The 16,341-nt window shown below is 39.6% G+C and overlaps 1 protein-coding gene and 1 long non-coding RNA gene across 5 annotated transcripts in view; one reads left to right on the forward strand and one right to left on the reverse strand.

The window, feature by feature from the left end:
• Positions 1-1,121: 1,121 nt before the first annotated feature.
• LOC147164937 (radixin-like) lies at positions 1,122-15,999 on the reverse strand. 3 transcript variants are annotated; one of them, XM_086090788.1, is made up of 14 exons: positions 15,705-15,999; positions 11,204-11,279; positions 7,867-7,950; positions 5,857-5,952; positions 5,630-5,752; positions 5,369-5,520; positions 5,187-5,270; positions 4,789-4,935; positions 4,059-4,155; positions 3,817-3,980; positions 3,409-3,700; positions 2,766-2,858; positions 2,248-2,463; positions 1,122-1,545 (listed from the first exon to the last, which is right to left on the reverse strand). In XM_086090788.1, exons 2-14 carry the CDS (start codon positions 11,219-11,221, stop codon positions 1,381-1,383), a joined length of 1,731 nt encoding a protein of 576 aa, XP_085946914.1. In that variant the 5' UTR covers positions 11,222-11,279; positions 15,705-15,999; the 3' UTR covers positions 1,122-1,380. The 3 variants fall into 3 exon arrangements, with proteins under 3 accessions (XP_085946914.1, XP_085946913.1, XP_085946915.1); XM_086090787.1 differs by having other exon boundaries at positions 11,204-11,282; XM_086090789.1 differs by lacking the exon at positions 15,705-15,999 and adding an exon at positions 15,261-15,468 and having other exon boundaries at positions 11,204-11,282.
• LOC147164938 (uncharacterized) overlaps positions 14,717-16,341 on the forward strand; it is a 50,097-nt gene continuing 48,472 nt past the window's right edge. For both annotated transcript variants that reach the window (XR_015096641.1, XR_015096642.1), the window contains exon 1: positions 14,717-15,898. This is a non-coding gene — a long non-coding RNA (uncharacterized LOC147164938). The remainder of the gene's footprint in view (positions 15,899-16,341) is intronic.

Genomic DNA, 16,341 nt, shown 5'->3' on the forward strand with positions numbered 1-16,341 from the left:
TTCATCTACATCAACCAAAAGGTTTTATTGTTGATTGTTGTTTACATTCGGGATTAGGTGGAAAATATCACAATGTTGTAATTACGGCTTTTAACGATATCTCGCAAAATTGGCTTTTGATCAGTGAGCAATTTTATTTTTTTTAATTACTAATTGATTTTGTTTAGGATGGAGACAAACGTCAAAGACAAAATGGATTTGAATGTTTTTCTACTTCAATAATGCCAAATATTAGTAGCCATCTTTTCCAGAATGCTTTAAAAAACGTGCCAACCGGGCTTTATTTTGCTTGTACTGCCGCCAATGGAGAAAACCTTTCGTACAGCCGCAAATTGATTTTTGTTTGTCATGTCAAAAATAAGTAATAAAAAACTATTGCTTCTGTTCAACTGGTTTAGTTTGGTCCAGTTACTGTTGTGCCCCTCCAAACAAATCAAGGTAGTCAAGTTAATGTAGCATTTGTGGCTAACGTCGTCTGATGATCGAGACGACAATATGACCGACACTCAACTCTCTATTTACTGTAACAATCATTGCAGCTAACCTCACTAGCTTAGCTTGCTAGCAATGACATTTTGGTTAAAGACCTAAAAAAGGCAGTCATATTTGCAGATAATACAATTACATTTCTTACCTTGCCTGGTGATTTTTTAAGTGATTCAAAAGGCAAAATGTAGCTTTAGCCAGGGCTAACAACACTTTAGCATCTGTTGTGTTTACAGATAATACAGTAGTTCACTTACCTTGGAGCAGGCAAAAGGTGCGGCTTGTGATTTTTTTCAGGATTTGAAATGCCGTTCCAGACGGTCGCATACGGTGGAGTCCGGAACTTCTCAGCATAAGTGCAAAGTCACATAGGATGAGTGCGTTTGATAGAAAGAGAGAAAAACGGGAGCGCTGCAGAAAAATTGACACTATGGTCACATGATTGTATCTTTTTATCCAATAGGAGACAAGGGAAGGGGTAAGCCAAGTAAACTGGGGATGATGGTACGATAGGTCTGCGACCATCGTATTTGATCTAATAGGAGACTTAGGGTCACAAGGAAACGTATACGCTGCAGCCAAGTAGAGACTGTGGAGTAGAAAAAGGGGCACAAAAAATGCTCAAGACAGTTGAATTTGGTTTGGGTGTTTACTGGTCAGCTCGTGAGCCACATGAACAGGAAACAAAGTCAAACGCGAGAATCCTAGGCGGGAACCAAATATGGCTGAAAAGAATGCTAGCCAGAAGGAAAATGTCGGAAATAAATGCAAGCGAGCGACATTAAAGCTTGCGAGTCGGCCATTTTGTAGGCCGGTAAAAAGATGCCTTTTTTGGAGGTTGGCGGATCTTTGGCGAGGCGCAAGCGAGAGTCTCCATTTTCTTGTGTGCCGCCCTCACATGGACTCAAACTCATCTACGCGCTGCTTGGTGTTGCCCTGCCGGATCTGCCGCAGCGTCTTGTACTTGTCGCGGCCCGCTCGCACGTTCTCGGCGTGAAGGACGTCGTTGGCCGTGTTCTTGCTGTCGTCGCGAGCCTCCGCCAGCTCGGAGCTCAGAGTCTGACAAAAAAGGAAATCAAAAAACAGAGGGAGGGAGACAAGAGTTTAAAAGTCAGAGACTACTCCATTGAAAATATTTTTAGAATTTGGTAACATTTCTGTAATGTACCATGGAAAAAGTTGCTCTTCCTGTGACGTTTACTCAGCAATAGATGACATTTGAGTATTATTTTTATTTTTTGCAATAGATGACTTTTTCTCTAAAATATTTCTCTTTTGCTAAAATAAAATAAAAAAACACTACATTTTTCACAATTTTTTTTTTTTTCAAATCTACTACTTTTTCTAACGTTTTGTTGAAAATAATATTCCTTTTAGAAGTATAGAACAATAAAATACATGCTTTTTCAAGGAATCTTAATTTTTTTTAATTTCTCTAAAATGTGCAACTTTTTCAAAAGATATATAAAGCTCTTCAGAAGCACGTTTCACTTTTCCACAATTGTTTTGACAAAAACTTCTCTCTACATATAAAAATGTCTTTACAAATGCATTATTGCTGTCAAACGATTTATTTTTTAATCAGATTAACTCATTTGCTCCCAAAAACGTATTTATATGTTTTTATTTATTTTTCCAATTTAATTCCCTCAAAATCAGTAAACTTCCATTTCAGAAACAAAAAAAAAGTTTTTTCTAAAACAGGACTTCCCCCTATGCAACATTTCTTTTGTGCGCTCTACACTCCCGCCGCCCTCTGACCTGCAGCTGCTTCTTGACGCGATGGTTCTTGTGCGACTCGGTGACTCTGTCCTCTTCACTGCGCTGGCTGCTGACTCCGTCGCTGAAGAGCTCGGCGCTGGCCTCTCCGTTGCTCTCGTCGTGCTCGTCATGATCGTACCGCGCCATTGTGGGTGAGGTTATGGCCACCCGCAGCTCCTCCCGCGTCCTCTCCAAATCTTCCTGCGCCGCCATGGCCTGAGGCGGGAGGACGCGAGGATGTCATGAGAACATTTTAAACGGTTGTCAAAAACAAAACTGTTTTCCATATCACATTAAGGAGAACATAGACCCAATAATAGCATTTTTTTTTTATATTAATGAGAAAACGAACTTCTCAAAATCATAATCATTTCTGACCAACAAAAATAGCAAAAAAAAAGAAAGCCACCCTGTTCGTTTCCAGCCCAAATTAGCTTGCAACCCTTACAAAACGCCATCTTTTTTTTTTTTTGACATGGGACTTTTAAAGTAACGATGTTTGTGTTGTCAAGATTTACTTTGTGCTGCCAATCGTTGGCGTCGTCCTCCTTTTTCCTCTTGGCTTCTTCCAGCAGAGAGATTTTGGCAGTAAACTCGGCTAATTCAGCAGCCTGTCAAACACAATACGTTATCACGGACTGCAATGTTACCCAAATCGCATCAGTAAAGTATCAATTAGGATTAGGATAAAAGATTGAAATTCATGGCACAGTTAAAATCAGGGCTTGATTGCTTAATTGGTCAGACATTTTAACTGGACGCTATTAGTGGTTAAGGAAAATGTGAAGCTTTTGGCAATTGTGTTTGTATTATGCACATTAAAACATAAGATAACTATAATCATATGCAACCCCCCCGAAAAAAAGACATAATAAATACCAAAGAAAACTATTGTAAAAAAAAAGAAAAGTAAAATGTTCTGTCTTTAATTCATGTTAATTGACATTTTAAAAATGTATTGTCCGTTATCAGTTATTTGATTTTATTCTGCCAAAGATCGGAATCGGCATCAGCCTAAAAAAAGTCCTTATCAATTGGGCCCTAGTTTAAAACAAGAACCCTCACAATACTGTACAAAATCTGGGTGGAACAAAACAAATATTGCATCTGAATGTAACGCTCCAGTATCCACTAATTGTGGGATATAGAAAAGGCGAGTACCAGCTGTTCCTGGGTCTTCATCTGGTCGGCGGCCTGCTGCGCGAGCGCGGCCTTGGCCTCTTCGGCGGCTCTCCGCTCCTTCTCCAAACGCTGGGCCTCTTCCTTGGCTCGCTTCCGCTCCTGTTCCAGCTCCAGGGCCCTGCGGGTCTGCTCCTCCAGTTCTTTCTGCGCTCGATGCGTCTGCTCCTCGATGTTTCGCAGGCGCTCCATCAGCTCGTCCTTCTCGCGCTCCATGCGCTGCTTCTCCTTCTCGGCGTGCTCGCGCTTCTTCTTCTCGTTCTCCAGCTGCGCTCTGGACCAAGGGGGGATGGAGAACATCAAGAAGCAAGCAACACTGCCCCCTATTGTTCACATTGACTAAAATATTAATTTTCATCTTCATCAAGATTGGTTGAATGAATTTTGTACTTCTCCATCTGCTTGTGATGTTTTTCCTCCCGGGCCTGAGCCTTCATCTGCTGCACCTCGATGGTGTCGGGCTTCCTGCGCCGCATATACAGCTCATGGTTGCCCATGCACAGCGCCAGGATGCGCTTGTTGATGCGCAGGCGCGGCGCATAGAACACAAAGTCCTGCAGCGCACACACTTAAGTTTCCCCAAAAATAACAACCATAACTTCAGCAATGAGAATACTAAGTAAGATACTTACCGGCGCTTTCTTGTCGATGGGTTTGATGACAAATTTCTTATCGTTAAAGGAGATGTTTCGGATCTCACTCCATGGGAAGCCTATTTTGGGCGACAACCTGAGGAAATATTATCATTATTATTTTCAGAATAAGATATCATATCTAAAATATATCATTTAAGAGCTCTTCTTTCTGTAGATTATGAGTAATGTTTAGAAAATATTTTGGATGGGCTGCATAAAAGTAAATATAATATATGGTATAATGTGACTTGCTGGATTTGAATACAATTAGTGAGTTTTCCATCAATATTTAGCTCTGATTAACTAATAAGTAATTGTAAAAAAATGCATAAATTAGACATTTCTTATTTTTCACTGGTACCAATACATTGATACAGGTCACAAAAAGATATAATTAAACTAACTAAAAACATTTTTGGACAAAAATATTTTTTTGAAATAGAAAATGAAGGGGCAAAAGAAACAACATTGCCATCTGCTTCATGCTAATACCTTTGCTCACCACAGGAGGGCAATGTAGCCACATAAATGCCATCGTTGTGAGGCGGCACACAGTTATAAAACAGTCACCTTCTTTTATTTTGTGGATCAAACTGACCCATATCATGAATTTTGCTCAATAAAAACAGACTGCCTTATCTTCCTTGACATATGATCTGTGAACATCAATGCACCAAATCAGTAATTCCCAAAAGTAGCAATTTTTTCATAGACATTATTGCGTTACTTGTCTTCGTGCTCATAGATGTTGAGTCCGAGGGCGTCGACGCCCAGCCACAGTTCGGTGCCCTTCTTGTTCTTGATCTCAAAGTAGTTGACGCCGTACATCTCCAGGTCCTGAGCGATCTTCAGGTACTCCATCATGGCATCCTCCCTGCACACACATGGAAGACTTGTTTCCACTATTTTGTGCTTTTGGCGCTACATCCTCTTGTTTACATCGTTTTCATATTTTTTTTGCAGTGTGTGTACCTCAAATGCATTTATGCCCAGCTGAAATCATAATTCAAGTCTATGTATTGATGTATCACATTTCCTGTCTATATACCCAAAGTGTACAAGATCATATTTAATGTTTGTATCACTAATGTTATCATACTGAGATCATCTTTATGTCGCAGCTACCTGAGCATGCTCCTGTGTTCCTCGTGCCATGTCTGTATCCTGTCCTCCCACTGCTCCTTTGTCAGCTTGTGTTGCTCCAGAACTCTGCCACCCAGAACAAGAAGAGAAGACGTCACCATGACAACAAAACGGCTTCTTCTTCATCATCATCATCTTCAAAGCGAATTGCATGTTTTTGGTACCTTTGTGGCAGCAGCCGGTCGGCCGCTAGGTAGCCGGACTTGTGCACGTCCTTGTTGTGGTCGCTGAACTTGGCTTGGACGGCGTAGGAGGCCAAGAGCACGGCGGTCTCGGGGGGGCAGTAGTTCTCGTCGTTTAAGATGGCTTCCTTCACCTGGATGGAGAAAACCACAACGTTAAAAGAACAGGTCGCGGCAGAGTATGTGCACAATTGTTTTGGGTAGATTGTCTCAATTTGAATCAGGAAAACCCCAAAATTGTACCTGAAGGAAGAAGAGCCTCTGTGTGATCTCCTGGATGAGCTCCTCCGAGACGTCCTCTGGAAAGAACTTTGCCCTGAACTTGAACTGCAGTGGGTTTTCCTTTTTCACATCCTGCTGTGTCACCTGGGCAAAAAAACAACAACAACAAAACACACCATTATCATCTTGAGGAAAGGACATGTGGTTCAGGGTTTGTGTTGCCTTCAGGGTGTTTTGGTGTCGCTCACCTTCTTGTTGAGCTTCAGCCACGTGACGTAGCCTTTGCTGTCGACGTACTGAAGGCCGAAGAACCACACCTCCCTCAGACCCACCGTCTTCACCACCTGGAGAACAAGTGGGTGGTTTTTTTAAGTTTATAAAAGTTCCCCCAATTTTTCGTTTAGCTTGGATGTTGCTAATCTGCTGCCTTGATTATGCAGGGAACTGCAGTACACGGATGGATTATCGATTATGGGTCATGACTTCTCACAATCATCAGTCAAGGACATTTCCAAAACGAATGGAGTGCGGTTCCCCCAGTTAGTTTAGTTATCGCTACTTTGATTGCTTTCACGTGGTCACGTACTCATGTGTCACTACAAACATCACTATTGTGTACACTATCTTGACTTTGATTAGTAAAAATGAAGAAATTAGCTTTGAACCTCAGAATCTGCTGCCGTGATTGTGCAGGGTAACTAATTACAGTACCAGGATGCATTTATAATGATGTAAATGATTTTCCAAATCACCAGTCAAGGACATTTCTAAAGTGAATGGAGTGAGGTTCCCCCAGGTTAGTCAAATTAGCGTGTCAACAAGTGGAATTGATTTTCACTTGTTGACATGGTCACGTCTTTACGACAACTCATCCTTTTGCCACTTTTGCATTAGTGAAGTAATTTAGCTCAGAACCTCAGAATATGCTTGCTTGGCTGCACGAGGAACCAGAGTCCCTGCACAGATGATCAATTATGGGTCAAGAATGTTCGGAATCACCGGTCATGGTAGTCATGTCTTTTCAAAATCATTATTCAAGGGCATTTTTTTTTTTTACAACAAAGTGGTACAAAGTGAAAAGAGTGACGTTCCCCCAAGCATGAGTTTTACCTGAGATATTATAAGGATAATGGATTTAATTTTGTTGTACTTAATTGCATTTAGCTTGGAACCTCAGAATCAGCTCCCTTCACGTGGCACCTACTGTATATGCTCGGCTTGGAACCGCTCCCAATTGTCGATAAAGGGAATTTCTTTATCACAGGCTGCTATAAGGTGAATTGAGAGTAAGGTTCCCCAGGCTGGTGAAATTAGCGTGACTTTCTCTTGACTGCTTTTCAATAAAGATGCTCATATGTGCCTTTACAACTGGATTTGGTTACACTTGACTGACGTGTGAATTTGAACGTGAAGACAATTAGCGCGGAGCTTTTGAAAAATGAGCCAATTATGAAAGCAGCATTAAATCCCACGTCTAAAAAGCAGGACATTATGACGTCTGCTTATGTCAGAGGTCTTACAAGGAACAGGATCAGTTAATGGCTGATTTAAGATGACATGCATTGTCACAGTCGGCTGTGTGACCTCCTTATGAAAAGGCGAACCCATAAAAGATGCGAAAGCTTTCCCTTTCATTTGTTTTCCTTCCTCTGCATCACTGAAACCTTTCAGGCCCGGAACAATGCTGAAAGGCGCCCTTCAACGCGCACACACACACACACACACACACACATATATATATATACGCACAAAGAGATCTTTGTCTTTGTTTAGACAGAACCAGAAGCGACCCAAGCACCTACTGGCACACATTTCCAGTGCCGCCTTTGCTTTGATGGAACAACAAAAGATGACTCAGAAGGAAGGATTTTTTTTGTGTGTGGGGGGGGGGGGGGGGGATAATAGCCCACCTCCTTGTGTGTTGTATGTAATAAACAAGAAAAGGGCTGAAATTTTACAACATAAAAAAAACCATTACAATTTTATGGAAAAACAGGTTGTACTTTTACATAGTATTAATTTGAAGGTAGCACGGCTCCAGGCTTCCTGCATGACATTTGCATGTTGTCCACATGCTTGCGTGGCTTTCTCGGGCGCCTTGCTTTCGCCTACATTCTAAGAACACACATGTTGGGTTTATTCGAGACTAAATTGTTCTTAGGTGTCAATGAATTGGCTGCTGATGTGTCCAGGGGCGACATTGCACAGAGTGCATTTGTGTGTGTGTGTGTGTGTGTGTGCGCGCACGCGCATCTCACCTGGTCAAAGAGCTGTTTGCCTGTTGTGTTGGGCTGGATGGCAAACTCCAGCTCCGCATCCATGGTGGTAACTCGGACGTTCGTCTGCACGACAAAGATGACAGACTACATTAAAAATAATAATAAATGAATAACACAAAAACAGATGGGCATGTACACACACATTTGTGTTGAGAGAGAGCGAGAGCGAGAGAGGCCGTATGTTGCCTTTGAGGTCTCTGTGTGTGCACGCAAGGTTGCAGCTTGTTGATAAGGTTTCCACGACATGCAAACAAAGCATCCATGAAGCATTTGTGGCTTCGTGGATGTCGCTACTCAGCAGCAGTGACCGGGAATTACTTCATTCAGGCCCTACTTGTAATATTCTGACATCCGTCAACAGTTGGTGGTATGACTCCAGGCCTGACGAGTTGGCTGCCTAAACGGGTGGCAATCAAACGGGCGGTGAGCTAAGCTGGAAACCATTTTGAGTATGGAGTGTACGTCGCTTCTTCGAATGCCCCATCGGCACTAATCTGGATCACAGTGCAAGATGTCAGTGGACAGACGCTGCCAAGGGGTCAGGCTGGATTATCCAGATTGTTTTACGGGGTTGAACAGTTGCAGATTGTGAGGAGCATAATAAAGTCAGTCGTCGGGCCACGGAAGAATAGCGAAGTCCAGACACAAGTCGAGTCTCCATTTTGTGGTAGCAGCCTTCTCTAGACCCTTCTTGTCTCGCCAACAATGTAGGCCAACACGTAGACCCGTGTGTGTTTGGTGCTTGTGTGTAGCAGGACTGCCTGGCGACATTGTTTGTATGCGTCCGTGTCCAGACTCAAGACAGCCATAATTAAAAGCCCTTCGTCGCTAAGCCGGTTAACAGGCTTGCAAGGGCAGCGGCGGCCAACTTCTTCACCTCATACTCACGCACACACGCACACGCACACCACACACACGTGCATGCATCATTTTATTTTATTTTCATAATTAATTGTTTGTGTAAAACGTTTGCCTCAGAATATATAGAATTGTGTACAACCCTTTCTGGCATTTTTTCTATTTTTTAAAACCTTTTTTTAAGTGTGCATAAAATTACAACTTTTTCTAGACGTTTTTTCCCTCATATTTTCTTTTTTGCTTCATGTAAAAGGCAACTTTTTTATCATAATAGTGAACAAAAAATATATAAAATGATACAAAATTCTTGCAATTTAAAAAAGGTTTGTGTAAAATTACGACTATCTAATCATAATATATATATATTTTTTAATATAATTATCTTAATAAAAAAGAAAAAAAAAGAGTACAATTAAAATTTTCTTCGTTATATTCTGAAATTTTTTCCACATCAAATTACAACTTTTTTCTCTCAATATTTTTTTTATTTTAAATGTAAAATTATAAACCTTTTGCTCATAATATTAAAAATTTGTGGTACCATGTTGTTTTTTTCTTGTGACATGGCTTTTTTTGGGGGGGGTTAATTAAACACCTCCACCATTGCAACTTTTTTCTTCTAACATTCCAACTTTTTTGCTCAACACTATAACTTTGTTCTCATCTCAGTAAGATACCTACAGTATGGTACATACAAATATATATATATAAAACAATGTATTTTAGCTTCACCTGTACCTATTTGACCTCCCTCAGGATGTCGTCATTTTTTTGGGGGCTGTATTGTTGCCGCATTTGTGTTACCCTCTGTAGTTCTTGCACACATTTAATATAAAAAAACACCTTTTTTTCTATGGGATGCAGCAACACACCTTGCAAGCAAACGCCTCTGCGTTACATCAGCTGTTTGTCGAACGCATCACGTAAGCATGAGGAAACGATCAAGTTGCTGTTGTGTGTGTGAAGCTTGCAGGCTTTATAATAAATGAAACATGAGATTATGATAAGAGCGGACGAGGTGCGGTCATTAAATTGGAGTATGCGTGAGCACACACAACAGGGCTGCACTGCACAAGCTTGGCTTAAAAAAACAAGAAATAAAGGGTATATAATCAAGGATATACAGTATTATTTAATTTAAGTCAATTTATCAATAATAACAGGAACATTTGACCTGGTAAGATTTATTTAAAATAGTAAATATAGCTAGCCTAAAAAAGGAAAAAAAAAAAATTTAAACTCTAAAAGTATTGTTCTGTTAAAAATTGATCACTGTAATGCTTCGGTGCAGAAGGAACGGGTCATGTAGATTAAATTCTGCTCTGGGGTCATCGTGAGTGCAGACTTTGATGTGGATGAAAGGTGCTGGCGACAAATAACAGTGTAATAAGTACGCCTTTTTTTTTCTTATTAAATTAGTAATTGAACATACATTATAGATTTAAAAAAATCTCAATGGGTTAATTTTTCCTGTTGTATTGGCAGATCATTTTGCTTGAATTAAATCATGTAATTTACATGGTGGGAAAAAAAAAATCTTGGCAGACAAAGATCAAGAATATTTTTGCCTTGATGTCAGCCATTAGTTAGGTTTTAGTTTTTTAGCAGGACACTGATGGCCTTTGAACATGCGCACACAAACAGCATTTAATCGGCCTTAAGGGGCGCCGCGTTGCACTGGCACCGTTTTAACAGGCTGATACGCAGCTAACAAAGCTAAGCTAGTCGACGTGTTTTTAACAAGCACGGCTGCAGGGCGCCACAATGCACAGAGCAGGCAGTGAAAGGGCCCCGTGTGTTTGCGTAGGGGTCACGGGGGATAATGTAACCAGACTGCATGGGAGTTTCCCCTCAAGGCGGCATTGGATATCGGAGGTGGACTTCAACAAAGTGCCTCGCTCACTCACTTGCTTTTCCTCCGCACGACTCTGACAACAGCCTTCCTTGCTCTTTGTGGATGTGACAGAATGGTACAAGTGTCTTAGCATATTGTCACACTCCCGTTGAATAATAAATACATGAACATACGAGTAAACGAGAAAATAAATAAATGAAAAGAGAAAGACTTGTAGGTACGTTTTATCATTATTCACGCTTTTTAGCTAAGGGTAACGTCCACATTGTCACAATGCTAACCTTTGTCCACTTTTACTTCCTGAGCATTACTATGACATCCACATAGTTGCTATAGAGCAATAAACTTAAAAAAGCCACATTTAAGCAATTTTTGCATCCATGTTGTCACTATTTGTTAAAAAACATTGTTTTAGGATGCTTTTGAATTTTTATTTAATGAGAATGCCCACTTTGAAAGTCCTTTTTCTATTTTTGTATTTGATGAAAAGCTTGTATGTCCATTTTATTACTATTTTGACTTTTTATCAAACGTAAACGTTATCATGATTTGACGAAAACCTTGTATGACCATTTCAGAGTCTTTTTTTTTTTTTTTACTCACCGGCTTGGGCATCTTCATCCTCTCTCTGTCCGTCCTCTGCTGCTGAGAAAAGAGAAAGAAGGCGTCTTCCGTCTTCCTGCTGACGACACAAAACACAAATTGGTGTTAATAATGAAACAAAAAAAAACGTTGGAACTCTCACAAAAATGTGTACAGCTAATGAAGAGCACGCTTTCTTCCTTAACTTTTCTACATTTTCATTGCAAAAAGAAGATTTACATATTAAAATGGATCCTGTCATTTAATATAATCCCATCCAGGCTTCAGGAATTAAGGACACTGACTTTAATTTGACACCTTCCAATCATTACGGTGCTTTTAGGACAAGTCCTGAAGGTAAACGTGGCCTAGAACAGGAGATCATGGAGCCTTCTCTCTATGCTACAGATGACAATGTTACGTTGTCGTTTTTTTTTTGTTGTTGCTAAAATGTTAGCTAGGTTAGCATTTTCTTATACAGTACATTGAGTAGGTGAAAGGTGCATTTTTTTCAGACTATACATTTTTTTCTTCAAGACTTTTTCTTGTAACATTGCAATTTTGTACAACTTTCTTGTCATACTATTACAATTTGTTCTCGTTACATTAGTCTTTAACTCGCACAATTACAACCATTATAAGTTTTTCCTTGTGCCTTTATACAATTACAAATATTACATACATACCATACAACTTTATTGAGATTTTTTTTCAATGTCTGTCTGTCTGTCTATATATATATATATATATATATATATATATATATATATATATATATCAGATCAAATATAAAATAAGGATTCATCCCGTAATGTTTTAACATTGTTCTTTTCATTGTACAACTTTATTGTAGTCGCAATATGAATCACCATAACTATTTCCCCTAATTTTAAAAAAATATTAAATCCAGCATTGTGTCAGCACAAAATGTCTGCTACCCCTCAAGTCCTCCATTCAGTGATTTCTTTCAGCAAGATGATAAGTATGCAAATTTTTAATCCCTTCGTCTAATCCCCGACAGGAAATTTACTAGTTAAAAAAAAAAACTTCAATGGATAACCTCCAATCAAAAGCAGGTTCGGAGCTGACACAAGCCTCCTATAGTGACCTATATACAGGCTGTATCTACACTCTCTGTTTTCACTTACTGTACCTGCAGCAGCCAGGCAGGAGGAAGATACTGAAGACTAATAAAATTGCTGACAGATATGATAGTTGTGTCAAGCCAGTAAACAGACTAGACATCACCCTGCATCATTTTATAGCACCCAATCGCTTTCTTACCACTTTTGGCTGGAATGAAGTCGTCAATCGGCTTTGTTCCACATCCAGCAGTGAATGTGATTGCACACAGTACATTTTAATCATTTTAATGGTGCAGGCTTTATGGCAACGCACACCTACGGTGATCACAGTGTGAAACACAGAACGTCTATATTCAGAAGCACGCTACCTCGTAAATAGGATATGACCTAACCTTATATGAAAAATACAAGGAGAATTAACAATCATACGGTTAAGAGAACAATGTTGAAATATTTTTGCGGTCATTGACAAAAATAAATAAATAAATGAATGAAAAAAAAGTTGCAAGTTTATATATATATATATATAAATCACAACAAAAGTTGTATTTTTTTACAAGAATAGAGTTAAAAGAGAATATAAAGAATAAAGTTGGAATTTTATGAGAAAAAAAGTGGCAGTTTAATTTGCTATCATGTAAAAAGAAAGTCATAATTTTCTGAGAATGAAGAATACAATTTTCAATATTTTTGCAGAATGAAAAAAAAATCTAAAAAGTCTAACTTAACCAATTAAAAAAAAAAAGAATTGTAACATTATGAGGGAAAAAAATTGTCATTTTATGATTATTTTTTTTACATAATTGTTTGTGAAAACAATTATTACAAAGAAATTCTATTTTATGTATCTTTTTCACAAAATTCAAAATGTACATAATATTCAGAGCATTTGTTCGATGATAATCTGTCACATAATTTTGGTAGAGAATTGCTCGTGTCGCAGAAGCAACAGTGTATGAGGCACCTCGCAGTTAAGTCACACTAAGCATTTTAATTTCCGTTGACACTTCCTGCGTCAACTTTGGCTTAGTGCGCTAGTACTTTTTGTTAATATGCATTTATATATAAATCAATAGATATACAAAACACAGTTCTAGAATGACAACTGGTGTGTGAAGTGACTGGATAATCAATTTTATTATAATATTTCTGAAAAAAATGCTTATTTTATTGTAGTAGTAATAAGCATTTATGCTTTGATATGGGAAGAGTGTGTGACTTTTTTCTAGCAACGGTTAAAAGGAACAGATGGATATTTGTTTTCTTGTTAGTGTTTTGACTTTGAGTAACTGTTAAAAAAATACTTAACAAAACAGAAATAAATGCATCTGAAAGGGTGTGAAATAGGTGGGAAACTTGAGGAAATTAGCAGTTTACGTGTGACATCACGCCAGAAGAACAAACAAAAATAATTACAATAAAAACAGCTGTTCATTAGGTAGTTTCTTACCCCTTTCTACTAATATCATTCCTATAACTTCCGAATGAAAATATGCTATGCTATTTTCTTGTAATATTATGGTTATTCTAGAAAAACTGGTGACTTTTTCTAGTAATTTTGACTTGATTCCCGAAAAAAATGTCAACTTCTAGAAAATTGTTGAGGGATATAAAGAGGCATTAAAGTTCCAATTTATTTGACTAAGGTAGTCAATTTTAGAGGGGAAAAATTGCTTTTATTCTTTACATATTTTTTTATGTAGAGAATAGTTAGATTTTTACAAGAATAAAGTATACACATGACAAGGGAAATGTAAATGTTATAAGGAATATTATACAAAAAAAAGAATTATTACAAATTATTAGTATGCAATTTTATGGGAATACATTTGCAAACTTTGCAAGAAAACAATCTAATATTCTGAGGGGAAAAAAGGCACTTTATGAACATAAAAACAATTATAAGAATAAATTCCCAAAATATATATTTTTAAATGGTTTAATTTATGAGAATAAAGCAATAATTTTAGCATAATCTTAAATAAATACAAAAAAATCTATGAGTGTAAAATTTAAAGTAATATTTATACAAAAAGATAACATTCACAATAGTATGATAAAATAAGTATTTCATTAAATAAATTGGTAATTTTACGAGGAATAAACATTTTACTTGGAAAAAAGGTAAACATTTTACAAGTAATACTACGGAAAAAAATATGTAATATAAAAATAAAGTTGCTATTTCCATACTAACTAGTAACTACCCATGGGGTGCAAAAAAAAAATGCACAAGGGGCGTCAACGACAAACGAGGCAGCCAACCAAAATACTCCCCCTCTCCTTGTCCAAACAGCAGGGCTTGAGACAGGCGAGTACCTACAGTATAGAAGCGGACGGAAGCGACAAACGACGTAGCCAATCACAGCGCTTCTCCGCTGCCACTTGGCCAATCAGCGTGCTTTAAAACTCACCGCTTCGATTTGAGGCTACACAAGGTTGGCTTGGCTAACGGCGGTGCCGCCTAGTTAACTGCCTCGTTGAAATGACAGCTGGTGACGTGCTAAACGGGCTAAAATAGCGGATGATGGGGATGATTCAAAGCGGCTTTAAAAAGGGAAGTGTAGATGACTCACTGGAAACAAATGTGCTCGGGCTACCTTAATTTAATGGCGCCTCAACATGTCGCATCCTTCCCTTTGTGTTATAACGTGAATCGATTAATGGCCGCAGGCTAATCTAGTAGGCAGACAGGTAACACTCTTGTGACCATCACAAATGAACATAAAAAGAGCCCCACGTCATAACAGTACAACGAGACATGAGCCATCTCATGAATACGGCTACAAACGTGCCCCGGAGTTGCCCCCTGAGTGTGGGGGGTATCTAATTAGCATGGCTGCCAATGACGTACCTCACCTCCGCGACAAAACAGACCTCGGCCAATCGCCGCTTTTCTCCAAAATGACTACAAAGTCGGCACCAGAAAACGCCCAAGAAGAAGCGATAAATGTTTGAAGTTGACAAGGGGGTAAACTTCCGGCTCGACTCACCAGTACAACCGCCCTGTGTTGAATGTTGACGCCTGCAACGAACTGTTTACCCCGCCACCAGCATCGGACGTGGACTCTAGCTGTCAGTGGGCAACCAGGTACGTCTCGAGACGAAAAAGTTGCTCAAAATACTCTTCTCACAATCACAATGGACATTAAACGAGCCACACGTTAAAAAGGCATCTCAGCAATGCATGAGCCAGCGCTACAATGCGGCTACAAGTCATTAAAGGTTCCCCGGAGACCCCCCAACCCCCCACCCATACTGTGGGGGTTAACTAATTAGCCTGGCCGCTAATGACGCACCTCACCTCGGTGGCGAATGTGACACCTTACCGCTTTTGACTCACCTCCAAATGACTTCGAAATCAACGCCGGAAAACGCCGAAGAAGAGACAAATACCCAAAGTTGACAAAAGGAATCGCCCCTGGTTGGAAACTCACCGGCACGGCCGCGCTGCGTCAAAGTAAAGGATGCCTGCGATGGAGTGTTGTCACCCCGCCACCACCAGTCCACTCTGCGTCTCCTCCTCCTCCTCCTCGCGAGCCGGGCGCTGCAGCTTTATATGTCCACGCCGCGGGTAAAAATAGCCCGCTGCTTCGACGACGCCAAACCGACACGGAGCTCACTGACACGGGTAAGACTCGTCACAAAGTCACACACGTACGTAGTGTCAATATGGCTGACCAAGTTGGTAGTGAGCGTTGAGCGGCTCCCCCTCAGCCTCTCGCTCGTCTCTGCTCGCCACTTACTCGCCCCTCCCTTCCGAAACAAGCTCAAGTTGTATTTATTTTTGTTCGTACTACTGCAAAAAGTCAAACTATAAGTACGGAAAAGTTGTCATTTTGGGGTTAAAATGAGAGAAAGTACAGTACAGCGGCACCCTGAGATGCGAGTTTAATCGTGCGGTAACTTCGAAACACTCGCATCTCAAATAAACCCCCTCACCCAATTGAAATGAATGGAAATGCTATTAATCCGTACTAGCCTGCTTGAAATAATCAACAAAAAATGTGTCATGTTAAAGCTAAAACTGTTATTTATGTATTTTTAACACATTAATACATTAGGACATACTCG

This window comes from Leptonotus elevatus, chromosome 12, assembly GCF_054856555.1.
Source record: "Leptonotus elevatus isolate MCC_2025b chromosome 12, RoL_Lele_1.0, whole genome shotgun sequence".
Lineage (NCBI taxonomy): Eukaryota > Metazoa > Chordata > Actinopteri > Syngnathiformes > Syngnathidae > Leptonotus > Leptonotus elevatus.

Excerpts from the sequence above, each read along its gene's own strand:
- LOC147164937 (XM_086090788.1), bottom strand. Across the intron at positions 5,271-5,368 it reads GACCGGCTGCTGCCACAAAG|AGTTCTGGAGCAACACAAGC; the intron begins GTACCAAAAACA and ends TCTGGGTGGCAG. Across the intron at positions 2,464-2,765 it reads CCAACGATTGGCAGCACAAA|GCCATGGCGGCGCAGGAAGA; the intron begins GTAAATCTTGAC and ends CTCCCGCCTCAG.